The 27,281-nt window shown below is 41.6% G+C and overlaps 1 protein-coding gene and 1 non-coding gene across 2 annotated transcripts; one reads left to right on the plus strand and one right to left on the minus strand.

The window, feature by feature from the left end:
* Nucleotides 1-207: 207 nt before the first annotated feature.
* Nucleotides 208-19,075, minus strand: ENTPD3 (ectonucleoside triphosphate diphosphohydrolase 3). The gene is made up of 9 exons (XM_062567853.1): nucleotides 18,956-19,075; nucleotides 13,401-13,518; nucleotides 9,250-9,400; nucleotides 8,294-8,453; nucleotides 5,762-5,992; nucleotides 5,063-5,335; nucleotides 4,859-4,969; nucleotides 2,007-2,144; nucleotides 208-441 (listed from the first exon to the last, which is right to left on the minus strand). Exons 1-9 carry the CDS (start codon nucleotides 19,073-19,075, stop codon nucleotides 208-210), a joined length of 1,536 nt encoding a protein of 511 aa, XP_062423837.1.
* Nucleotides 19,076-27,030: 7,955 nt separating this feature from the next.
* Nucleotides 27,031-27,103, plus strand: TRNAK-UUU (transfer RNA lysine (anticodon UUU)). The gene has a single exon. It is a non-coding gene; the product is annotated as a tRNA-Lys (tRNA).
* Nucleotides 27,104-27,281: the final 178 nt, after the last annotated feature.

Below are 27,281 nucleotides of genomic sequence, written 5' to 3' on the forward strand. Positions count from 1 at the left end.
TTTACAGCAACAATAGCCACAATCTTTCAAAAGCACTCCAATTCATCATATCAGAGATGCCTTCATGTCTGTTGTCTCCTGTATTTATATTTCTGGTCCCCAAGTTTTTTTTTTTTCGTCTTTATTTTTGAAACTTGAGGGAGACAAAGTGCTACATAACTTTTAACAGCATTTGAAGATTTTTTTTTTGGTCTTCAAAAAGTTCCTTCATTCTGGAATAAATACTTGTTCGACATGACTGATGGTCTTCTGGTTACATGATACAGTACACAAGTAAACAAGGAAGATGAGACATAACAATGCCATAGTTGTGAAGAAGAGGAGGAGCCCAGTGAACAAAGAAGGTTTCAGAGGTAACTGGATCAGCTTGCTTTCTGCTGGAATCATGTTGGTGAGGCTTAGCATGTAACCAAGTGACCATGCTATACTGCTGTTATCAACCTGAAATACAGATAAAAGTCTCCAACTCCCATGAAGTTTAGAGTCAAAGACAATAGGTTCTAAAAGCCGATCAGCTGACATTGACAACTCTCTTTTAAATAACTGCAGTTCCTGAGGAACTTCTTGTCCCCAAGCAACCAGGTATCCCAAACTCATTTGACTTTCCACCTTTATTATAAGTCATCCCACTCTTCTGATTTCCTAGATCTGGCCCAGATCTTGGCATTTGTTTAAGGTTCTTTTCATAGGTTTGCATTCACTAACTAAAAAGAAATAAATGGCATAGGCCAACAAAGCCCCAAAACAATACAAAAACCTTATATCGATACATATTCTTCAAGGCAATTGTGCTTTTATATCTGGGGTAGCTTAACTGACCAGCTATGTTGGATCTTATTACTTTTAGTTCTTAGAGGCAAATCTAATTACAAAGATGTGGCCTCATCTGTCAGAAGTTTCATTTTATCTCAACGCAAAATTTATGTAATGAACATTTTAATAAGTCTTTTTTATTTTGCTGAATATTTTTGTAGTCTTGGCTAAATACAGAAAAATGTTGCTGTATTTGGCTGCTCCTATCTGCTGGGATTAACACAAGATTTATGTAAAAAACAAGGCAAATCCACTCCCCACTAAATTCAGATTAAGGTCTCAAAGTAAACCATATGCTGATGTTCTAGTTGTTCTTAAACGCGAGCACTGAAGCACTTCCAAACTCTGTATGGAGCTTACAGTCTGTGACAGTGTTTTACAATAAGACTTTGTACAGTAGCAGAGAGGAAAGGATAGCCTCATAGAGCACGGTATGGCATTTTCTAATGTAACAGCCAAGGTCACATACTGGTTGTGCCCTCTGACTTGGAAGCAAAAACTTCTTAGCAACAGTTTTAGAATTGACATATAACCTCATCCCAAAGTACTCCAGTTTTCAGGAGCAAAATCAGAAGAGGAGCAGAGAGAAATGTAGTCATTACACAGAAATATTGTTGTAAGCCTCCTGGGTCTGCCAACTGAAAGGCAGTACCCCACCAGTACAGATTCTTATTCCAGAGTACCAGATTTCAATGCAGATGATATGCTGGCTAAGAATAATACTGCCCCATGTCCTTATCACCACTCTCAAACTACAAACCAACTCTGCTTATTCTCCCAATGCTCCCCCAGGAGACAGAAAAGTGAGAGTTCTTCTGTACCTGTTTATCCTGTCCAGCTCAGCAGAGTTAGCTCAAACTGACCTTGTCTGAAGAGGTGTCCGAGTAGATCACAGCCCAGAGCAAGCCAGTACTTCAATGGACTGGGACAAGGTTTAAAACAGTATTATTTCACCCTTTCTTAAAGTTCCTTAAAAGGATCTATCATCACCAAATATTGGGGCAACCCCTGGTACCAGCCTGGAATTGGTACTGAAACCTGAAAAATGCCTTTGTTTTATGCTAGGTATTTGAAAATCATTTACAAAGGCTTTCTACAACCATTATGTTTTTGTAGGCTGCTGCATCTTCTGTCTCCTTCTACATGTCTTTAGATTAAAGTAATAATAGTAAGAGGAAATAATTATTACTCACCTCTTTTTGGAAATGTATCTGGGGCCAAGTTTCCGCATCAAATTTATAGCCATGTACAAGCAAGTAATAAATGAAGTTTGCTGAAAAACAGTAGGATCTAGCATATGTTTCTTCAGATTTAGGCAGCATAAACTGGAGCTAAAACAAAAGGGTTTTGTAGAACATGTAAATTATGGCAAACAACTCCTTCCTTTTATAAGTAAGAATACTTTGTATTCTAATTAAAATTTATCAGCATTAACACCAAGTAAAATTATAGAAAACTAGACACGAAGATTTACAGTGAAAAGACTCTGACAGTGATATAGTTCCTGTGGTAAAAGCGATAATAAACAAAGCTGCACATAAAATGTAGGAACCATAACATTCCCAACATTTTCTATGTCATCTTTATAGCATAGTTAAAACTGTGGTAGTAAACTGCAGCCACAAATCTCTTTAAGAGGATCACAGAGTCAGCCTTGCAAGTGGCAAAGAGCTATCAAACTCTGATGATGGTAAATTACATTAGGAAACGTACTAGCAATAAATGAATACAACAAGGAACCGGTCTCGTGATCTGAGGTATCTCCCTGCAAATTTAAAATAGGTCTGTCAATTTACTTAAGGTTCACACTAACACAGCTGATATCAGAACGAGGCATGAGGAATATTGCAGAAGTAAAAAAATACAGTGTTAAGAAACGTCCATTAAATAAAGATGCCTGCAAATTACATAGCATATATTACAGTAGAAATTCTTCATAGCCAAGGTTCACTCCCAATTAAGTCAATGAAAATACTGGCATCAAGTCTCCCCCTGAATGGAATCAGGTCACTACTTAGTACAATGAAAAGTCTAAGTACTCCTAGTCTAACTTCAACAAAACCAACATGATTTTTCCAAGACAATCTTTTCCCTTTAAAAGAAGAGTCTCGACCATTAAAGTTGTCTCGCAGGTCTTAAGCAGAACTGTAATGACAATAAGCAGTCCCCTCTCACTACTGCTTTAAATGCACAAGGAACATCCCACACAGTGGCCTAACACAAGCCTCTCATTCTATCCAGTAATTACATGAGACTGGATCCCACCTTAATCTGTGTAACAGCTGCACAAAGCAGATACATACTTTGAACAACACAGACAGCCCTGAAAACAGTCTCTATTCCGAATATAACACATACAGTATTTTAGCAAGTCTTTAAGAGATGGTAGCGATTTCTGATAGTACCAGGAAGCAGTGAGAATTAGAAACCTCCAGCCCTCTGATCATCTTCGTAGCTCTATGCTGGACTCTCTCCAGTAGCTGCATGTTTCTCTTGCACTGGAGAGTACTCAAGATGAGGCCTCACCAGGGCTGAGTAGAGGGGCAGGATCACCTCCCTCCACCTGCTGGCCACACCCTTCCCAACACACCCCAGGATACCTTTGGCTCCCTTGGCCACAAGGACACATTGCTGGCTCTTGGTCAACTTGTCTACCTGCACTCCCAGGTCCTTTTTTTGCAGAGCTTCTTTCCGGCAGGTCAGCCCCCAGCCTGGTATCATCAGCAGACTTGCTGAGGAGGCACTCTGTCCCCTCATCCAGGTCATTGATGAAAATGCTGAACAGGATGGGTCCCAGTACTGAGCCCTGGGGGATGCCACTAGCCACAGGCCTCCAACTGGACTCCACACTGCTGATGATGACCCTCTGAACTCTGCCATTCAGCCAGTTCTCAATCCACCTCACTGTCTACTCATCTATGCCTTTTCCTAACTGTGCCATGTGCTAACTGGGTAAGACCTCTGTCATGGTCTGGAAGCCTCTTCAGCAGCTTGTGTGAACTTGTGAAAACTAGAGCTTGGTACCAGGTGTCTCTTGTGATGTACAGCTTAAATATCAGATAACAGCAAAGACCTTGAACATGCAGGCACTGGTTGAAAACAGAGGAACTGTAAATAACTCACTAGTGCTCACTTACTGGTCCCTGCAGCAGCCTAACCCTGACAGCTGTGAACGGACTGCTCTGGCTTCAAGAAGAAAGCAACCATGAAGCAAGGAAAATACAACAGAGAACCAGGATAAAGCACCTGCTAAGGCCTGTGGAACTACACCCCCACATCTGCAGCAGTGTGTAATACAGAAGGAGACCAAGAGCTGTGAACTGTCTAAAAACACAGCTGTTTTATAAAAGGATGAGATCCCAAATTTTGGGGGTGGGAAAGACGCTCATTTCAGTTCCTGCTTCCCTCCTAGATGATAACATCAGCAACTAAGTTTACTGAGGACCTCAGGCATCAACTACACAGCATCAGCTCCAGGGTACAGTATACTCACAGCTAATACAGGATACAATTGTTAAGTACTAACTCCTTTCAATACATAGTGATAATGTTGATAATGATGACTGATGTGTGTTGTTAATGAATGTCAGTCTAACAAAGTTTGTTTTAAAGTTGGCCTAATTTATCAGTCTTCTAAACACTTCTGTCACAGTAATCTGCTATTCCCCAAGATACATAAATGTACACCTACATATATTCAGTTGCAACACCCCTTAATTCCTCTATGACATTTCAGCTGTACAAAGGTCAGAACCCAAAGGAGGGAAATGCACACACTGCTTGGCCACATTTCACTACAGGCTAGAAACCTGGATTAGTATTGTAGGTAATGTTTTTTCAAACCTAGTCCAAGTGTTAAGTATCCCAGAAATACTGTATGGCTTGAAACATAGTGCAAAAGCAAATGTTAAGGTTGATACAGACCTTCTAAAAATGTTTTGAATACTTCTTCATGTCATGGTCTTTTCATATCTCCCTTTTACAGAGGGGAGGGGAGGGGAAGGGAGGGAAAGCGGGTAGCAAGAGGGAAGAAAAAAGAACTCACCTGGACCCAGCTCTGTGAACAGAAAAACCACATGCTTGAATTGAAGTCGGGTAGGGAAAAGTGCCCAGATAAATTCAAAGCATTAATCGTATAGTAAAATCCTGAGAAAGCCTATAGAAGAGGAGAGGATGAAACTTTCAGAATTACAGAAATCAAAAACAAAAAAGATATGCCCAGAAAGAAATACTGTGTTCACAAACCTACCACAAAATTCCCTTTAACTTTTGGCTGCTGGATTCCATTGAATGGGCACTCCCCTCTGTCTCTGCAAGCAGTGAAGTTAAATAGTAAAGACACCATCTCCTGGCACAGACCTGGGTCTCCTGTTCCATGGAATTTCACAAGCCAGTTTGGGTAATAATTTGCTGGTCTCAGAGACTGTGTGCAAAGGCTGCCACAAAAGTACTTCATTGTGAACGCAGTTTCATAATTCTGGGGGTAACATGGATTATCCACGTGGGAACTGCCTCTTGACTTCTGAGGACAAGTAATAAAGGGTACTTAGAGTTAATCTGACATTTACTACAGGGATTTTTTTAAACCACATATGCATGTATTCTTGTTCTCTGCCATAGTCTATCATTATAACATTGCTGATCACTGTAATTCACAGACACTCCTTTCACAAAAAAATTGCTAGCAAGATCAGCAAAATACTCACAGGGCTAGCTGAACCATTCCATCAAACCACAGAAAACTCAACTAAGACCCCAACATTTTTTTTTTAGCAAAGATGAAGATATTTATTTGAAACCCATGCGTGCTTGTCTACAACTATGCACAACAAAGTTCTCACTGGGTTCTCTGAACTCCACCAAAGGGAAGAGAATACAATCCCAAAAACCTTCTCAGAGAGTTAGTGAACACCTTCAAGAGCAGCATAGAAAAGGTTCTTAAAATTACCTGGAGCAGCAATGCTAATAATCTTTTCTCAGCTTCATCTCTCCCATAACACTGGAAGCTGTGAGTGTAGACATTGTATTTGTAACCATACAACTTCACCTGCAAGGTGCTATTGGAGTTATCCTGAAAGTCCTCTGGAATAAATGAAATTTGAGTGGAAGCTCCTCCAAGATCTAGTGCACCCACGGTCTCTTTTCTGTAAGGACGGACCCATGTCCTCCAAAGGTTTCTCTACATATAAAAGTGAAAAAAAAAAAAAAGACTAAGAAATGTCATCTGCTTGTTCTTCCTTCAAGCTTTCCTACTTTTTACTTAATTTTAAAAATATCTTTTCCCCTCTTTCTCATTCACCCTCTCCAAAAAAATCCTCACTCTGAGGAAAATATGGAGAAGTTTCTTAAGATAAGGTGGATGTATTTTTACAGAGTAAAATGAGCTTGAAAGATGGAGGAAGAAATGCGGCATAGCTTTAAACTCAGAGAAAAAGGACAGCACAGTGATCAAAGCACTGAACTAGCCAGATCAAAATCTGCATTAGAATGCAGGGAACTGAAGTCTAGGTACCTGAGAGATCTTGAACAGATCTTTTATCTTCTCCATCCACAAAATAGAGATAGCAGTCACTTATCCCCTGGGCCAAATTAGTATGAACATTTGCTAGTTTCAAGGCAAGCAGAATTATTAAAGGAATAGAATATTAAGAGATCACACAGGATAAAGAATAAGAAAAGAACTAAAAGTCAAATAAAAGCTCCATCGAAGTCAAAGGCATTCTACCAATTTCTACCAGCAAAAGTCTGTCCAAAGCCTCCATGAAGGGTTTTATATTTGGAAGTAAATGGACAACAATAACCTCAAACCACTTACAGTTCTAATACAGAACAAAGACCACTGTTCTGTACATTTCCTTCACTGAAACCTCAACAGCAATAATCCTGGTCCATTTAGCTAGCATTCTTCCCTATTACCCCAAAACATCCCCAGAAATCTGTATTTGATCTGCATGATCACAGTGTAGAGCATATTTTTTGTATGATTATCCATCTCCATATTCACTGTAACATTATTTACTGAGGATGACAATATGAATATATACATGTGGCAGAAGAAGAGACTTTATGGGCTAGCAAACATACTTGTGAGAAAAACCTGCAAAGGAAGATTCCCAAGAACAGTGGCAAAATTTCTCTCTCAGCCCACTGTCACAAGAATGGTTAAAAGATTCTCTCTCTCTCTTGTAATATTCAATACTCAGTTCTTTATACAATTCTGCATACTAAACTGACTTTACAACATCTTGCAGTCCCTTCAGAAGTCCTTATAAATCCACCAGAGGGAATTTGAGATTTTGATCATTAAAATTCATATGGTAGAAGACTGTTTGACATTGCTTTGAAGTTCACGAATTTGTCTTTGTTGCATGAAATGCATATAATGTGAAAAGCTCTCCCAGACTGTGCAGCCATTTTTCTTAACTTTGTGAGTATCAACAACACATTCACCATGAGCTATCAGATCACCAGCATCTAATTCCTGCTTATAAATTGCCATAATCTAGCAGGAACTGCTCAGCCAGGACAGCTTATTATACTCAACTGTCTGGTGAATTTTCTTTCAACCTAGCAGGACTATCTGGAAGAAATGCAGTAAACACTAAAGGCAGCATACAACTACCATGAATGCAAATGAGTAGTTGCTGATGTCCTATTTTTACTTGCAAATGAAGTTGTACTGAACATGTATGCATAAAAAAGGGATTATTTTTCCAACATATTTTATTCCCTCTACTACGAAGCACTTGTGTGATGCTATTCTGTGTTCATGGAGCAGCATATCTTTATGTTGGTATAGTTTTGTCCACACAAAACTATGTACCCATTAACCAACATCCATTAACCAACATCCTCTCTCAAGTCTAGACAAGACAATAAATATCACAATACACTGCTCATAACCTGCAGTTTTTCCAGCAATACTGGAACAGATTACATGAGTGATTTCTGGTTCAGCTGAGGCACTTTTGGCCACACCAACTCAACCACCTTCACTGTCTGCTTAAGCCAACTTTGTCTAACAGCTTGGAGACCCCTAAGCAATACAGTCCCTTCACCAGTAGGGCTACAGAAATAGCAACCTGCATAAGTATCAAAAAAAGTGGTAAGAACATCTTTAACTGGCATCACCGTAAACAAAGTCAACAGTTGTCATACTTTACCAATACACCAATACATTTAAGAACAATACAACTTCTGTTTCTCTAGAAGGTATTGGATTTGTCATTTAGGGAAGACAATGATAAACAGTTCTGTGGATGAACAGTTTTACCTTTGTCACATCACATTCCTGCCACATTGTACTCTTTGATCTGCTTGCTTTGTTCCAGTACTATCAAAAATATATACTATATAGTATATTCTATACTTCAATGGGAAATGCAAGTTACAGCTATGATGTTTTAACAGGCATCTCCTCTAAAACTTTTCATTTATAACAAAAATTAGAAAAGAAAAGCATGCAGGTTTTTCCACACACCTCTAAGAAATTGCCCATTAAATAGTTGGTTGTAATCCATCCATACACCCCTTCCTCTGGCCCAGTTATGATTTGTGCACCCCTAAATTCAAAGGGCTGTGCTCTGAAGTAGTTTTGAATGCTTGCAAGGACTTCATTGGCTGCCGTTTCATTTTGCAACCTAAGCAATTCACAAAACATGAGACACTGAGCATCTGGAAAGGCAATGTCATGTTTATTTCTCACCAACTAGCAAGTCAAGAAAGTTCTCTGAATCACTTAAAAATTTAACGTTGTTTTAACAAAAAAAGAGAAGCTTACTATAGGGAACAGCCCAAGCAAGTATCCTGCATCATTTCACCAAGCAACTCTCTCACTACATATAAACTTCACTCTTTAGCATGCAAATTCTTGGGTATTTTGTTTCTCATATATACATTTATTTTTAGTGGACTGAGTGCTTACATGAGAACTCCTGGCTAAGACAGTCCTGGAGCCTTCCTTCCCCCTCTGTTTAGCCGCAGAACAAACAAAAACACTCAGTTTGTGCCAGGCCTAAAGCCACAGATAGGCCTCAAAAGCCACATTACACCACATTTGCACTCAGAAAACTCTGTGGTGTCTAGCTTTAATCTGCTTTTGTTGCCCTCAGATATGCACAAATATTGCGTATTTACATAATACTGGATTTAAACACAGATGTAGAAGGGAGAACTCTTGCTAGCAAAAATCTACAGAGAAGAACCGTACAGTGTAAAGCAAGTACTTTTTCTCAGTATAGCATAAGAGAGGAGTTTTATACAGCCCTGCTTTTCCTACCAAAAAGCTCATTACATTAAGTGAGCTGCACTCCATTCTCTTTTGAGATGACCAATTCCTGATTAACAGAAATATGTCCAATATATTTTTCACATTCTAGTTTCACAAGCTGCTATTCTAGTATGTATACACTGGAGTTCAGTGAGTTTCCACTATACCTCAGTAGTCGCATGCCAGCTGTAGCCCCCAGATAAGCAGAAGTATTTTTATGCAGGTGAATTGGGATTCTCTCCTTGACTTTATTCAGGCAGTCATCAAAAGGTTTGGCAAGGGCTCCAGGGTTATTCCCGTAGCTAGATATGCCAGGGCCTAAAAGAGGACAAGCAGACTGATTTCACTGTGTTTTGCTAGCTACAAATTAGTCCAAACTAGCAAACAGGTGTTAAGAGAAAGCACTTCCCTCTTTCCTCGTGCAACTGCAAACAAGGACAGAATGGTTCAAAAGTATGAGCACTTAAGGCATAAACTATGTAATGACACAGCTGTGCAAGTTCTTGAGAAGATACTTCCAAACTTCTTTCCTGCATTTGAATGTGTGTATACATATATACCTATAGCGCCTACATAGAGTAACATACATACATAGTATAACCATATAACACACTGACAGCAGTGCTGCGTTCATGAGGAAAATAGGTTTGCTCCTAGCAGGTACTATAGAAAATTAAATGTCTAATAGATGTAAAATTTCTCTGACCTGCAAAAGTATAGAGAATCCCTCCTTCTACAACCTAAGCCAAAGGTTCCTGGTTTGTTTTACCACCACTGATGTGGGTATCATGGCACCTCCACAGCTCACTCTCTTCAGCTGAAGATATAATAATCTTTTGCAAAGAATTGCTGGTGAAATTCTAAGATGCACAAGGATGCCTTCTGAAGTCACAGAGGTCCAGGTTGACATTGGTGTGAGAAATACTAAGAATATCAAAGGTTTCCTTGCTTCCAAATATCACACATGGAGTCACACCTCGCTGCACAAGGTGTATTTTAACAATTAACATCAATGTCTTTCCTCTCTTGCTCTCTTCCTCATCCAAACACCAGCAGAAGTTAAACAAACAAAATATTTCTCTGGCATTTTTAGAGGAGAATAAGTTAGCTTCTCTGCATTTTTCTCACACCAGAAGCCCTAAGGGCAACACTTCTTTTGAGTCAAGACATGAGCAAGCAGAGTACTCCCTCTGCTTCAGCAGGCAGGCTGCCATTTCTGCAGCCTGTAAGGATACACCATGAGGCACATGTCAGTGTATTTCTGCCATGCACATGTAAGTTTGTACTTCTTTCCTTATTGTTCTAAAATTACTAAGAAAATCCACAGGTATATTTAATGATGATGATAAGATATCTTTGCACTGTTAAGAAACTGCTACCTTCTACTCATCTGCTAGTCACTTATAGACATTTACATCTCCAATAACCATTTTCAGATACAAACTGGGACTTAAGGTTTTGCATGATCATAACCAAGAGAGAAGGAAATTCTCCCTGAATGCCAGAGTTCTTTTCAGAGGTTAACAAAATCTACACGGAGATTTCCTGGGTGAAATCATGCTTTACCAAACTGATAGCTTTCTATGATGGAATGACCGCCTGGGTAGATGAGGGAAGAACAGTGGATGTTGTCTACCTTGACTTCAGCAAGGCTTTGGATGCTGTCTCCCAGACCATCCTCATAGGTAAGCTCAGGAAGCACAGGCTAGATGTGTGGACAGTGAGGTGGATTGAGAACTGGCTGAATGGCAGAGCTCAGAGGGTTGTGATCAGCAGTGGTGCAGAGTCTAGCTGGAGGCCTGTGGCTAGTGGAGTCTCCCAGGGCTCAGTACTGGGGCCAATCCTGTTCAGTTTACTCATCAGTGGCATGGATGAGGGGACAGAGTGCCTCCTCAGCAAGTCTGCTGATGATACCAAGCTGGGAGGAGTGGCTGAGACACCAGAGGGCTGTGTTGCCATACAGAGAGACCTGGACAGGCTGGAGAGTTGGGCGGAGAGGAACCTCCTGAGGTTCAACAAGGGCAAGTGCAGGGTCCTTCACCTCGGGAGGAATAACCCCATGCACCAGGACAGGCTGGGGGCTGACCTGCCGGAAAGAAGCTCTGCAAAAAAAGGACCTGGGAGTGCAGGTAGACAAGTTGACCAAGAGCCAGCAATGTGTCCTTGTGGCCAAGGGAGCCTGGGGTGTGTTGGGAAGGGTGTTGCCAGCAGGTCGAGGGAGGTGATCCTGCCCCTCTACTCAGCCCTGGTGAGGCCTCATCTCGAGTACTGTGTCCAGTTCTGGGCTTCCCAGTACGAGAGAGACATGCAGCTACTGGAGAGAGTCCAGCATTGGGCTACAAGGATGATCAGAGGGCTGGAGCATCTGCCCTAGGAGGAACGGCTGCAAGAGCTGGGCCTCTTCAGCCTGGAGAAGAGAAGGCTGAGGGGGGATCTTACCAATGCGTATAAGTACCTGAAGGGAGGGTGTCAGGGGGACAGGGACAAACTCTTTTCAGTTGTTCCCTGTGACAAGACAAGAGGCAATGGGCAAAAACAGAACCACAGGAAGTTCTGCCTGAGTGTGAGGGGGAATTTCTTCCCTGTGAGAGTGACGGAGCACTGGCACATGTTGCCCAGAGAGGTTGTGGAGCCTCCTTCTTTGGCAGTAATCAAAACCTGCTGAGATGCAATCCTGTGCAACATGCTCTAGGTGACCATGCTTGAGCGGGGGAGGGGAGTGGCCTAGGTATCTCCAGAGGTCTTTCCAACCTCAACCATTCTGTGATTCCTAAGCTGCACACTCTGCCCCTCCCCTGGCACCTAACCTTGCAAACCCAAACCAGTATACTAAAACATCTCTCTGTACAGTTCTGCAGCATCCAAGCATTTTTCACATCAGTTTCTTTCTTTTGTTTTTTTTCCAAACAAGACTTTCTACTTTTTATAGACCACTGCTAAAACTTGGAGCATCGCATAGCTCAGAAGTGGCTTACTAACACTGTAATGTGACCTTTTCCTAACCACTGGGCTAGATGGTGACAGTTACAATTTTACGCACTTAGTTAAACAAGCAGCACTGCTGAAGTCAGTATCTTCAAGGATGATCTAAAGCTCATTTTAATCAGAGTAGCAGAACTTATGAAGCTTGGCTTTCTATTGAAATCCCTTATGGTGTAGCTACTGTTTAATTACGTGAATTTCTCTTCCCTTCCTGGCCACCTGTCTTCATGAAATGTGTGAGGTTCTGGTAACACTGAAAGCTTAGTCAAATGTCACTGAATCTGACTAAGAGATTCAGAAGTTATTATAGAGGAATCCACAACATACTATTAGAACATATAATCAATCACATCAGAGTCTGAGCAAAAGTCCTTCTAGTCTAGCATCCTCTCTCCAAGAGGAATCAATACAAAACCTGAGAGAAATGAATAAGGCAAGTAGCCAGCGGTACTTCTCCTGGGACATCCTCTAGCAGTGCATAACTACAGGTCTTCCTGAGTCAAGGCCAGAACTGCATATTCATATTTAATACAACTATCATCTAGACATTAGTCCGCTTATGCTTTTTTTTTTTTCCACATCTACGGCATCCTATCAGAAAGTTCTGCAATTTAGCTTTTTTTAAGTGATGATTTTATTAGACAGTCCCTAGTTCTGCAGCCTGGAGAAACTCTTCCTGTTCACTTTCTGAAGATCTTTCATAATTTGAGGTCTGCCTCCATATTCCCCTCAGTTGCATCTTTTGAAGTGATTGCAGAACGATTTCAAATCAACCACGTAAACCTTGTTTCTCTATGTAACCTGACTAAAACTGCAAAGACTTTTTAAAATATCACTAGCACTTCCATAAAATAAAAACTAATTTGTCAAGCCACTATAGTAGAGCTAACACCCATTTTTGCCCCCATAAAAAATAATAGTGAACATCTCACAGGGGCTGAATCCCCACTCCTCTCAAAGCCTTTTTATTCAAAGCTATTTTTACATGTATTTTACACCTGTCTTTTAAAAGAAATTAATTCAAGGCACAAGAACTAAGCATTTACAGAGCCTGATTCTCTGTAGATCAAATTCTCTCTGCACCAGTTGTGCACTGCAGTAGAGTAAACCAAGTTTAGCTATAATTTCCTCTCTCCAGTGGAGATTAGGGGAGCGTGCTGTATCAGTAGGAGGAGAGCTGATCCTGAATAATACAGCTGTAGATACAGTCTTAATTCTTGCTCCCTAGCACTGAAAGGGGAACATGGTGGAAAACAAAACAAAACAGGAAAACATTATAAGCTTTAAGATATATTTTCTTAATGGCTAGAAATAAGGAACTGCCAGCTGAGCTCACCTTTCACACTACACTTGAAGATTTGGCTTACTACTCCTGTGTCATTTTCTTTTTCTGCTGGCCACTCATACACATAGACTGTAGTCTGAGACGATCCAGCATCGAGCACTATTCCATACTGTGGAGAAAAAAATAATACATTATATAAAGAAGAATGACAACTTACAGGTCCATATGCAGCTGTATTTCTTTGCTCTTCTTCCTTTAGAAAGGAAATGCATAGTACATTCATAAGAGACATTAATCCTAGTGTTAGGTGCTTAGACATGAATCCCACATCAGAGCACAAAATGAATCTGGGTGCAAAACAAAGAATATACTATGTATCTTCAGTCATGGATTAAGTGGGAATGAAGATCACTCATCTCCTTTCAGCATCAGGCTAAAAACCCACACTGATAGATAAGTAACACCACGTTAGGACCTTGTTTTGGAGCAAGCTGCATTCTCATTATTCCCGGTACACTCACTGGACACTGAAGGGTTGGATACTTAAGCACTGGCGTTAGATTCAAGGGTGCACAGGAGTTCTGAAAGCCACAAGCAAAGAGGTAAAATATACAATAGTCTGCAAGTAGAATCATGAAACAAGTCTGATTTCTTTCTAATTTCCTCATAAACTCTCCATCTGAGTGACTTAGGCAGTCCATCTGTGAGCCTGCCACTGAAATTAGTCTGTACCAGAGTGAAAGATAACACTGAGAGAAAGAGAATAAGTACTATCCCAAGTTTTATTGATCGGATAAATAAGAAATATTTAAGTGATCTGCCCAGGGTCACAGAGTTCTTTGTGGGATTAAAACACACATTTCTCCATCTCAGTTTACTGCCCACCAGATCAGTCTTCCCCACCTTCTGTCTTTTACAGCAGCAGAATACTCAGACAACTGAGAAGGCAAACTGTCTGAAGGAAAGTATTTTGAAAGCAGTAATTTTGCATATCCTCTTTGCATTCCTTGAAAGTAAATTTAGCTGCCCCCCTCCTCACAACTCATCCTACTGGTACAAAATACTTAAAAGACAGATGCCCAGAAAAAGCATCAGCCTGACAATGCTGAAAAATGACAGTCTCCACCTGGCTGTAAGAGCAGCTGTAGCAGGCCTACAAATTTCATCATACCACCTCCCTGCAGAGCCTTAAATCTGACTGAGAAAGATCATTGCTTCAGCCTCCACACCTCATTCATTCCCAGCTTCCCGCTGTAATCCCCTGAAGTCCTGCCCCCTTAAGAATTACCAGCAATACCAGTCTCTAATCTATTTCTCAGAGGACTGTTACATAATGAAAATTTCACTCACACTTATGTAGAATGTATCTAACCTGATCAACTAAAAGGTGAAGGGCTTCACAGGTACTATCAATCCACTAAGCCATCAGGTTCCATTCAAGGCACTGTTTTAGCAAAGATACTTTAAGTGTATTTCCCCTCCTGGGAAGGTATTGTGTCACATTGACTTTAGACAGATGAGCACTCTGGAGATACATAATACAGTAATAGAATATCTGCTCAAAGGCTATTAATTATATCTAGTCTCAGTCAGCTCGAAATGCCAAACATAAGCTTTTAACTTTGCTATTTCTAGTGCTAAGTATCGTCCCTATGTAGACCTGGAAGATAATGGAAATACGCCACCAAAATATTTCCCTCAGCTAAATTGTGGGGCTTTTTGACCCATTTCCATCTTCCCTCTTCAATATGTTTCTGCATTTCTCGAGCTACTGCGTGAAAGTAACAGATTCCCAACCCAAAGAGTAGTTGTATGCTTAATTGAACCAATGTGTAACTAAGAACTTTAGTTCCCAACTCCTTCTCTCATTTTTCCTATAGTCTCTTGTTCCCTTTAAAAAAAGATGTTCTCTTTAAAAGGCGTCTCAGGCCAATTTCAAGCTAACTCTAGAGCTGAGGAGCTTCATCTCTCACCTCTGTGTGAATTGGTCCATGCAGCCTCATGAGGCAGTGATTAATGAGGAGTGTGCTTAATACTGAAACTGAGTCTTTAATAAAAAATAACAGAAATGATAGAGGATGCAGCATTTCAAGAGGTGGGGGCAGGAGGAGAATTCTACATGTCTTGTCTTAGGCTGCTACCTCATAAAAACTGTTTGAACTAAAATGCTCTAGTGATGCTACATGTCAGTCCAAACTGCAAGACAGGATTACCTTTGGCTGCCCTTCAAGGACAACCAATGCTCTCCTGTTTTAAAAGGCACTGGGCGGGATAGAGAGCAGAGGAAAACATTTATCGTGGGCCCACAGCTATTAAAGAATAAAATAACTTTTTCTCCCTCCTTTCCCCTCTATTTCAGTTTTTCCACCACAAATCTCCATCTTCTCTAGTGAATCACCATTATGGAGAGAGATAAAGGCCTGAGGATTTCCCAATTCTACATTGCATCATCTATTCAACAGACTAGTCAGAGAAGACAGGGAGGCAACATTAACCCAGAAAAGCTTCAGAGTTCTATTTTCTTGATCAGTAAAAACAAGAAGGATGAAGAAAGTGACTTGAAGGAAAATGCTGCATTTTTCTCTAAGTCATTGGATGGCTTTTACTGTTGCTCAGGGGTTCTCCAACACTGAAGTGCCCATATTGCCTATGGCACAAAGTAAGGGTACCACTTTACTTCTTGGCAGAATAATAGGATCACTGCACACACTTATCATAAGCTAAATAAAGAGCAAGACAATGATAAACCAGACTCTATGTCTCTGAAGGTACATTCACACATCATTTCCTGGCTGCAGCCTGGCTGACTACAGAAACAGCTATACCCCACCATGTCAACTACTTGTCCTTCCCCTGCAAGAGCGTACCCTCCCATCCACTACCACAACTGCTTGTGTAAACACCTCTGAACTCTTTCAGAGAAAGATTTAGGCTGTTCAACTCAACTCATTTGTGTGGCCAAAATGCATAAGAGATATTCATAGGGAAGGCTTTGTAAGTATATCTTGAGTAGTAGTAATCCCAAAAGGGAAGTAGGAACAAGCCTTGGGGGTAAACACCTCTTCAGCTTGAATACCAAAGTCATAGGAAGACCTACACCTGCAAACTCTTAAAGCAGGCACAGTCAGGACAGCTCATTTGCCTGCCAATCACCTTGGAAAACTGCCAGAGGAAGCTAACAAGCTAAACCAGTTACAGCAAGGATGGAGCCAGCAAAAGCGCATCCATGCTAGAAGCACACTTCAGTTCAATTATATAGGGCTTAACTGCTTTTAACCAAGCCATAACATCCACAAGCAAGGCAAAAACTTCCCAAGAGCAAAACAAAACATGGTCTTTTGCACATGCTAAATTTAGGTGTAGAAGACTGTGGCACCTGGAAAGACAGATTAAAGAAATACAAAGAGAGGTATTTTTTCTTTAGGGCTCACAAAGCTTCTGTAGACAAGTTCTGTCAACCGCTATGAAGGCTCATTACATTCAGAGATAGTATCACTTACAATTCTGGACTTCTTCACAAGCCTTGTCACTAAAGGATGTTTGTGCTTCGTTCATCACTCTTCTCACTTTCTAGTGTTTCAGTGAGTTGCAAGCTCTTTCAGTGCCTCAGCCTCATGCACATGGATAGGTCCTTCCTTCACAAATTACTAGCTGAATCTTCAGGTATCCCAACCACCCAGGAACCAAAATACTTAATTTAGCAAGAAGACATACGAACATCAGTGGCATAGCAGAAAATGCATCTCTTGTGCCACAGCAGAATGAATCTGGATGTTCTCAACCTGTATCTTGGAAAGAGCTATTATGCCACAGTTAACACAAACCCTACAATTTTGGTTTCATGGGGAATAGCGAGAAGCAAAAGAATAAGGCCAACTGAGAAGAGAAAGTCTGTTTTCATCATGTTATTGCCATTTTTATTTTATTTTAACCAAACACAAACTTTGTGACACGGGCATTTCCAAGCTCCATCACATCAGCTAAGTACTGAGCGGTTTGCAACTGGCATACAAAGATCCTCCTCTACTCCTAAAGGATTACTTCTTGCAAATGGTAACCATTCACTGAAGACTATTCAGCCTCTCAGGAATCAAATACACAACCCTATATATCAGTTAGGAATTTCAGAGTTGACAGGCTCACAGCCCTGAAGAAATCCAAACCTAAGGCATCTAGCAAAGAAAAGGACAATCCTCCTCCAGAACCAGTCAGTCATGGAACTGTTGTGATTCAGGAAGCTTACCCATCTAAACCTGCTCCAGATGGTCAAGGTTGGCCCAATGTCTGTTCAAAGTGCAAGGTAGGCAATTTTGTCATTCTGAATATGAAACTAAACTAGTGCCCAACACCACAAACAGTGTCTAAGCTGTCCTTGAGACAGTGGCTGTAGTCTCATATCAGTCCAATCTTGCTTTGCACGAAAACTGGTGGGATGTAAGGCTGCTGTAAGCAGAGATTTGGGGTACAACAGGGAGTAAACTTGAGTCACTGTGTCCCCATACAAGGTCCCAGCACACACACCCTGCCACACCACATGAACACATAGAATGATTATCAGAATACAGTTTTTAGCCTATTGTCTAACTCGTGCACAAACAAATAATCTAGACAAAGCCAAAGATGTTCATAATCCCATGAAGTGTAATAGGACATCAGCCTATTACTGTTAACCTGCGAACTATCCAGTTAAATACATACAGGGAGAGAAAGGTAGAAATGACTTCGAAGAAGAATCTGACAAGATTTATATGCTGGTAGCTATAGTGGACAAAACACAGTACTTGGAATGCCAGACTGCACAGCTCCCCTGGAAGGCTAATTTCTATAGCCTTATCTTCAGTTATATACACATATTCTAGCAGCATAAAACAAAATCTGAACCTATTTTCCAAAGAACTTTAGTTTATCTTTTTCAGTTTGTTCTGTCCCTCCTCATGAAGCTCCTCTCCTTCCTCTAACACAGAGCAAGTCTAAACATGCAGTAAATCAGAAAGTGCACATTTACAGCCCAAATGCTTTATGATCCACACGGGCAATTTGCAAAGATTTCAGCATAAACCTCTTAGCTGTGTTTGGTAATAAAATTTCAACCTGAGACATTCACAGAGAATCATAGAGTGAGTGGTAAGGTTGGAAGGGACCTCTGGAGATCATCTAGTCCAACCCTCAGCGCAGCCCATACAGGGACTGAACCCATGACACTGGCATTAGCAGCACCACGCTCTAACCAGCTGAGCTAAACCTGTATTGCCTGCTTCAAAATTATTTTAAAATTACTTCCAATCCCTGGCAAAAAAAAAAAAAAAAAAAAAAGTGACATTTTCTTCTTGTTTGGCCTTTCAGTCTTGGAGAAGACAGTGTCTAAAAGCTATCATAGACAGGGAAGCAAGGAATGCTTTTCCACTTTTGCCACTGACTTACTCTGTGATTTTGGCCAATGTTCTTTTTCTCTCAGCCTCAGTTTTCCCATGACAAAGATATGATGAGACATCAATTCGTGGCTGTTAACTCATTTGAATCATCACATAAAACATAGTTCAGAAAGGATTATTGTTAAATATCAATTCAAAACACTGTTCTCCTTCCTTACGCATTTTAAGATTTACCTTAAGTCCTGGGGAGAGGCTCTTTTGCTGGTTTATCTGAATCACAGCAATAGCGATGACAAGAACTATGCTTAGAAGAAGGAATGCCTGGGCAACAACACTTGGAGTTTTGGTGAGCATCCTGAAACAACAAAGGAAATGTTTAAGGAGTGTGGAAGGATTCAGTGATTCTATCTCAAAAGGCTAAGGCCTTAAGCCCTGAGTCAGCTAAGACTTCTCATAAAATCTCAAGTTTCATCAACCAAATAATGCTACAAGAAAATTCTATGTTCTCTTCAAGAACTGCCTGGTGTTTTGCCATCACTAACTTGTCCTTATCCAGAAGGTGTGTGCCTACGTTGTCATGCTAATGAACACTAGATTTCACCCTCAGGTGCCAGTCTGCTCATTTCCTACAGTGCCTGCATGTAGATGCATGCTTACAATCCCCCATTGCCTCAGGAAACAAGAGAGAGGGGCAGACTGGGCCTTGTGCATACTCAACCATCCTATGCACACATATAACATGTCCAAAGCCACAGCCCTGTAGAAACAATGCTGGCAGCTGCTTAACACAGCTGAATATTCCTGCCAGAGATGTAAGATCAGTGTGCATAATGAATATAGACTGCTTTAAAAAGGAACAAAAGATGTTTTAAAAACTACAGAGTAGGCATTTTTATTCTAATTTCTAAAGTGTTCATGGAATAGGTTTATGTATATATACACATGTGCACATACTAATATAGAATCTATTATTATCACCGTGCACTACTCAAAAGGTATAACATATACAGTTTAACCCACAGATCTTGCCATGAACAATACTAAATCTAAATAAACCTGAACTGTAGTTATGCTAGACAAACCTAAAGGTGACATGGAATGTTCACATTTAATATAAGGCTATCTATATGCTCTTCTGGAAAGATTTTCTAGAATTCAAGTGTGGTTTAGGTTTCTTGTAATTTCTATTAATCTTTTACTTTTGCATGTCCCTGGCCAGACATCTCTTCATCCCAAAAGTAACATTTCAGTACCTCTGAGTCAGAAAATTCCCATATCAAAAATTCTTACGCTCCACAGGGATTCAGGAGGGAAGAAGTGGCTGGTGGGAGATGGGAAGCTCAGAAGTTTCAGAGACACGTCTCACTTGCAGATAACAGTTATTTTGACATCGAAATATCAGGATAGATCATGCCAGGCTAACTTAATTCCCATCTTCTAATTCTTCAGTCCTGATGATGGTGAGTATACAGGTGGTTGTTCTGGTCAATTGTTGCTCCAGCAATTGCTAATGCCAATCCCTCCTAAGCACAGGAAGTAAAAAGCCATCTACTCTCTACAGCTGTATCACACTGAGTCAGCCCTGTTTTACCTGCAACAAACACATGGTCAGCCTCCTTAGGCTCCAACCTGAGCTGGAAAGCTGAGGAAGATGGGCAGAACAAATGTTTCTAAACACAATTTCCATATTGTAAACCCCATGAGTACTTCAGCCTTTGCAACTCTGTGTCTATGCTCACATTCAAAAGCACCAAGTTCTTTGTTTTGCTCTGGGTCTGCCTTCACTCTGAGTGAGCTCTGCCCACTGCTGCTGTTCTCCTTCTCTGTTTTCTAATTTCCATTGTGAAGTCTAGCTCAGACTGGCTTTCAAAAACTCACTTCAGCCTGACACGTCTCACTTCCAGAATGATTTTTAATGCTAATTAACCCCCTTTCCCAATCCATATGGACTCCCTGTTTATTGCCAATCTACTCTTCCATCACTGCCTTCTCCAAGCTTGGTATTAACTTCATTATCTTAATCGTCAGACATCTGTGAGATAATTATCAGGTTGCTGCCCAGCTACATTGATGATTAATTTACTGCTCTCCATCTCTTTACTATCCTGAGGCATTCAAGCATAATGTACATAATAGTTGAAAGACAGTAAAAATAAATCTCATTCTATTATAAAATCTATAAGGATTCTCACTGGAATCTGAGAATGATGTCAGAGCACATTAATCAAAAGCATTCATACAGATCAATTAATTTGCAAAAAGAAACAGCAGATTTTAACTATACATCTAAGAATAACCATCCTGATAAAATACTTGTCTCTGCAGGACTTTTTTTTTTTTTTTTTTTTTTTTAGCTTGCAAAACTCTACAAACTTTCCATGATCACAGGATTATCTGTAACTGAGAAGCAACTGAAAAAGTATCTATACACAACCTAACACATACCATTCACTCCTGGATCAAAGCACTGACTTTCAGGGCAGGAGAAGGTAAGTAAGCAAGTCGTTATCAAAGAGTAAAAGCTCAGGACAAATGAGCCCTTGAAGAACGAAAGCCTTACTAAAGAGCAAAGCAATAATCATTATTACACTATTAACACCTAAAAACACCATCATGACCGCTGAAATGTTTTCTGTTATATCCTTTTATTAAGAAAAAATGAGAACTTGGTTTTTTGAAGTTCTTCTTCCCTGGTACTGAGATTTGGCTTCATCAGTGAGTGATATTTCTCTTTTCAAAAATCTTTTTGACAGGGCAGATATTCATCATACAATCTTGGCAAACAAAAAAATTTCAACGGAGAGTAAGCCGTAAATCCTGATTTAAGCAGCTGTCTTTGTGTCAGGACACTTTACACTCCATGTCCTCCTGAAGTCACAACTGACATCCAGCCTGTCTGCATCGTGTGAGATGCTCTAAGATTTCACGTAACTGGATCAGAAGCACAGGGCTGTACTTTACCTTCAGCTACACTCACCTAAGTGTCACACATATACTAGGGAACATGGGTAATAGAAAAAACGAGTAACAGGAAAAATAAGTAATACTTACCCATTCACTGAAATCTGTAGAAATATAGAGAAGTTTACCCAATTCATGATTTAAAGAGTGGCAGGACTGTAAGTCCTCACTCTGCGTCGCTGCATTTGTTGGCAAAAAGCCAACAAAGACACTTTAAAAGAATTTTTTAATGAATAAAAAAGCAGCGGCATTACATTATTAAAACATCATCATCGTGAAGCAAGAAACAGCATAAATACATATAGTTTTCACACCCAATTAAACCAAACACAGTGAACTACACAGGAATGTACTGGAGGTTCATTTTCTACACATTCAAGTAAAAGAAATGCCTATCTGCAAAAGAAAACTGAAAACCGAAGGAAAAATGTCTTCACGCCATCAGCATTTTGAATTTAGCTAAGTTAAATATACATCTGTATCAATACGAGTGCAAAATATATGCTGAGATTCCTTTTTCCAAGTTACTTCAAACATCAAACCCACTGGTTTTAGGTACTAACCTGTTTGTTCATATGGCAGATGGGGAAGCACCATAGACACCTTCCTTCAAACTATAACTGGAGAGCTATAAATACATTAATATTTATTTAGTACTGGTATGTAGTTGAATGCTTTTCAAGTGTTGCCAAAAAAAAGGGAAAACTGGATTTTAAAACCCTCAATAAAAACCTGTGACAAAGTTTCACAGGGCACAAACTTCGAGAGCAGCCGGCCAAAAAGAAGGGGACTTTTCCCTCGGAGGAGTAAAAGAAACAAAATATACACCTTCCCCACACGATACTAAAATTAACGGCTGAATCGCAGAACTTTCCTCCTCCTTCACCGTCCCGGGTGGCGAGAGCTTCGCACCTGGCTTGCGACTTGCGAAAAAGGCAAAGCCCCTGCGCACGGGCAGGCAGCAGCGCTGCCAGCCACAAACCTCTCCCCAACGGCGGCCGCCGCCGCGCCGCGCGCTCGCCCCCCGCCGTTGGGCGGCCGTTGGGCGGCCGTTGGGCGGGAGGGCGCCGCGCCCCGCCCCGCCCCGCCCCGCCCCGCCCCGCCCCGCCGCGCGCGCCGCTCAGCGCGGCAGCCGTTGGGCGGGCAGCTGCTGCGCTGCGCGCAGCGGCCGCGTTTCTCTCCCCGCCGCCCGCCAGCCCTACGCGGCATTCAGCCGGCCTCCCAACCTGGCCCCGCAAGCCACGGCTCCCCCTGCACCGCGGGCTGGGGAGGGAGCAGAGGGCTCAAGCCGGTAGTGGCAGTGGGGACCCCTCGGGTCGGGGAGATGGCAGCTGCGAGCTCCTCTCGTGCTGGATCGAGGGGAGCCCTTCGCTCTATCTAGATAAAAGCCTCTCAAAACCCTAATGGAAGTAAAAAATGCTAAAGATGAGGGTGAGTTGATTCAGTGGGAGAAGACTGTGGGCAGGGGACGCAATGGAAGTGTTAAAGCAATTAGAGATGTAGAGGGTACCCAAGGGGAGTTGGTAGGGTGCAGCAGTGCCTGGCGGGGTGACATGGGCTGTGGGGGACCAGCTCACGGAGGCCCGGCTCCACAAGGCACTGGCAAGGGGGAGCCCTGAGGTGCAGTGCAGTGTCATCCTGGCTGGGGTATTGCCGTCGCTGGACAGGCCTCCAACATTGATGGCAAGTCATACTCGGACGCAGCCACATCTCCCCTCTGCCTTCTGCTCTCTAGTCTTTTGGGGAATTAAGATCTGGCTTTCTCTACAACTGATACAGCAAGTCTCTGGCTGTCCCTAAATCATATCCTTCAGTTCACTCCCAAAGCAAAGGCAGAGACAGAAGTCATTTTTGCCTAGAGGTGATCCTATGGATGAAGGAATAGTACATCTCTGCCTCTTCAAAGGGAACAAGTACTTTCTCAGGTAGATACCCTCACGAATTGGCAGCCCTTCAATCCCAAGGGTTACCTCTTTATTCAGATTCAAAGCTATTAGTACCACCTGCTTTGTAGTCCCTGCCAAACTAGGCAGCTCAATGGGACTAGGCTATCTCCAGAAGCATAGCTAAGAGCAATAGCGCTAACATCCAGCTGCCACCACGTGTCCAACCTGGGTGATCAGCTACAGCAAAGGATCATCCTACAGCCTGTAGGATGGGTTTGCCAGAGACTTGTGCTCACAATTGCAGTGACACTTCAAGCACATGAATGCTAATTTATCTTTGGTTTTCTCAACGTCAAATTAAAGGAGACAGCACTAACATTAAATATATTAAGCTATTAAAAGATTTTGATAGAAAAATACTCATTATATCTGAATAAGTTGCTCAGTTGATCTAAGTCAATTCAACACAACTTTTTTGGGCAGATGAAACTTGTAAGCTTATAAATTATGAGGTCATGGTAAGTACTTCAAAATGCCAGTACTTGGAAATGAAGAATTTGACAGGTAGTTGTGTAAATAGCATAGTTTGTAGTAGACAAAATATTGTCTTCAATCAGGAAAAAAATGTACTTTGATCTGGCATTAAAAAAAAACACTCTGGATGATGATTTGCAACAGATAGGTCTTAATTTTTGTTAGAGGAACACCCCAAGTCTTGCTGAGATAGGATTAATCAGACACCTGAATCTGTGCAAAAACTCCAGAGAAAGTTTTTTATTTTAGAAATAGCATGGAAGCACACAATAAGGTGAAACCAAAAATGAATGAGTGCTGAAGAGGTATTCCTAATTAAGGATGAGACTGTAGTAGCAAGTAGGGAAGAGTGGGACACATTGTAGGCTTCCAGTCTCAAGAGATGTTAAACCTGTTTAATGACAGATTTTGTGGAAGCTGTAATGATCGTAATTGTTTTCTTCTCTGGCTCCTGGGTTTGTGTTTCAGAGATAGGCTGTTCTGAGGATAGAGGAGGGAGCTTTTAAGCAGTGAGAGGAAAATGTGTTCCTCTGGGTAATGCAGCAATTCAACAGCCTAGGCATTAATATTTCCCCAGTGATCTTTTCTGTCTTTATCTTCCCCCAAAGGGCTTTTTTCCACACTGTTTTTTTTTTAATCAAAAAAAAAAAAAAAAAAAAAAAAGTTTTATTCATGGGAGGCCTGTATTTTTGTTTCCTGAGTTTGCCTGTCTCCATGGATCATTTTTTTGCCAGTAACATTTTTTACTTGGTTTGTCTCCCATAATCATTATTTGTTCCAGCTGTGCTGCTGTTCTTGTAGCCTGCAGAGCTGTCTGGAAATAGGTATTTTCATTGAAGGAATGACTAGGGTCCAAGTGAAGTATTGCCACATAAAGTTGGTTGTGCACAAAGGCTGAGAGTTGCCCAACCTCTTGCACAAGGTGACTCCTACCTCAATTTTGTCTCGGCGGATACAGAGTTATTTTTGCTTTTGTGAGCTAATTATCTCAGCACAAATCTTCCATTTGCTCTCCTGGAAAATTAAGTTGTTATTGAGTGGGTGGGAAAGTATGAAGAGATGAGAAGAGATTAAATGAGAATGGGGAACCGTAGCAGGAAGTGAAAATGCTGACAAGTACTGACTGCTCAGTTGTCTAGTACAGGATCTGAAGTGCTCAAGGGAATATGTCTCTTGTTTTGTAGTATCCTTTTTCTTCATCCTTTCACCTGCTGTCCTTGTTATCCTTTCCAACCATGATTTTGTTATTTACTCTTTTTATGAGTTATGCTACATGGCAGCCTGTTGCTCTAGTATGATCAATCCCTGTTGAACTTAAAGCCTCATGTCTTAGAGGACCTCCAAACTGTCATTGTGTGTTAGTCAGTGGAATCCAGGTTACTTGCTGTGTGAATATGTTTGACTTAAATCCTTGCATTGTAAACTACGTAAGAAGAGCTATCTAGAAAAGACACAGGTAAAAGGCAAGCTGTGGTGAAAGATGATGCAGGCAAGAGCTGAGCCTGAGCTGGACTAGAAATGAGCAGGTCAGTCACCCTTCCCCTTGTCACTAGTCATCACCACCATCAAGCCATCAGAGGCTCCTACACTGCCTTTCGTGGGCTGCCAGCCTCTTGGGAAATGGTAGCGACCTGCGTTCCCACCTCTGTCCTGGCCTGGAGGGAAATAATGTTACTGGTGCTTGTGGAGGTGTAGCAGGAGATGCAGGCGTGGGGATCCTGTGCCTAGGCAGCTCCCCGCCTGGCTCTGATTCTGGCTCTTACACAGTGAAAACGGGTACTGGTAAGTGCTCAGTGCTGTTCCCAAGGGGGCTATGTCCTGCCAAAACCCTCTCTGTCCATGCCTGGAACAGGCTATCTGCCCACCCTCTGCTCTCCAGGGCAGGTGGCTCTGGGCCTGAGGTCCCTGCCCCAGGGCAGAGTGTCACATCTTCCCCAGGATGGACGTGTTGTGCACAGGGACACAGGGCAAACAGACTTCCTTCTTTTAGTAGGGAGAGCCTGAAAGAGAAATTTAATCTCTTCTTTTCTTTTTCTCCCTTTTCCTGAAAGAGAGACAAACCTGAATCTCTGTGTTTCAGAAGAGAGAAAGCTGGGAAGGAGGGCTAAAGTGGGGGAGCAGTAAATAGATACAGTAGGTAGATGAACCTACCTCAGGCAGGCATGTAGAGAGGAGTCAGAGAAGTAGTTAGATGGGTGGATAGGCAGAGAAGTGTAAAGCTGTGGGAGGGAAATCATGCAGTGCCTCCCTTTAAATATGACATTCGCATCTCTCTACCAGTGAAAATACATCTTTCACCAAATATGATACACAGGATTGGGGGAGGCTTTCTGTAGTTTATGAAAAACATAAACATTAAAAATAGGTAAATGGATGTCTGAATGAGAGTTTTTGTAGACTCTTTAACATTTCTGATAAGAATGAGTGAGAGTACGTCCATGCTGGGCTTAGGATGTTAACAGACTGGCGGGGAGAACAGCTGTGTAGTGCTTATGCACTGGTTTGAACTTGTATGAGTACCATTAGTGCAAGGTTTACAGCAATCTGAGCTCTGAACAGCTTTTGAGGGGATAGTTTGGAAACTGCCAATTTCTTTATTTCTTTCCTTGTGGGTTAGTGGTTTGTTAACTGCCACCTGGCCCAGGGTTTTGCCTTGAAAGAGCCATGGTGTTTCTGCTCCTGTCCTGCACCTCTGAGCAGGGAGTGGGACTCCTCCTGAGACTGCGGGCCTGACATCCAGCCTGGCAGCAAGGACCGACATCTGAACAAAGATGCAAAAAAGAAATCTTACCCAAGTCAGCCTTTCATGGTATTAATTAATTGCTGATCCCAGGATTTCATTCGCTCTCTGTAGGCCTGATTAGAAAGCCCAGCCACTGCTAATTAGTGCTGGGCTCCTGAGCTAGGCTCTGTTTCTCTCTTCAAAGAGCCTGGATAGCTCAGTTGGTAGAGCATCAGACTTTTAATCTGAGGGTCCAGGGTTCAAGCCCCTGTTCAGGCAAGTGCTTTCATATTATATTCAATGGCTTCTCATTTGCAGAAGAGATAGCACTGATAAAAGCAGAGGAGTGCTTAAATCCACAAAGCTCTTTGCTTAAAAGAGGAAGTCTTTCTCTTTGCTCCCTCCTGATATTACCTGACAGAGAACATATTCTTCATCCTTTGTCACTCTGCCCTAG

Source organism: Rhea pennata, chromosome 2 (assembly GCF_028389875.1).
Source record: "Rhea pennata isolate bPtePen1 chromosome 2, bPtePen1.pri, whole genome shotgun sequence".
Classification (NCBI taxonomy): Eukaryota; Metazoa; Chordata; class Aves; order Rheiformes; family Rheidae; genus Rhea; species Rhea pennata.

Excerpts from the sequence above, each read along its gene's own strand:
- ENTPD3 (XM_062567853.1), bottom strand. The coding sequence starts at position 19,075 with ATGCTCACCAAAACTCCAAGTGTTGTTGCCCAGGCATTCCTTCTTCTA. Across the intron at positions 9,401-13,400 it reads CTTCAAGTGTAGTGTGAAAG|GCCCTGGCATATCTAGCTAC; the intron begins GTGAGCTCAGCT and ends GTCCTCTTTTAG. Across the intron at positions 442-2,006 it reads AGATACATTTCCAAAAAGAG|GTTGATAACAGCAGTATAGC; the intron begins GTGAGTAATAAT and ends TCTGTATTTCAG.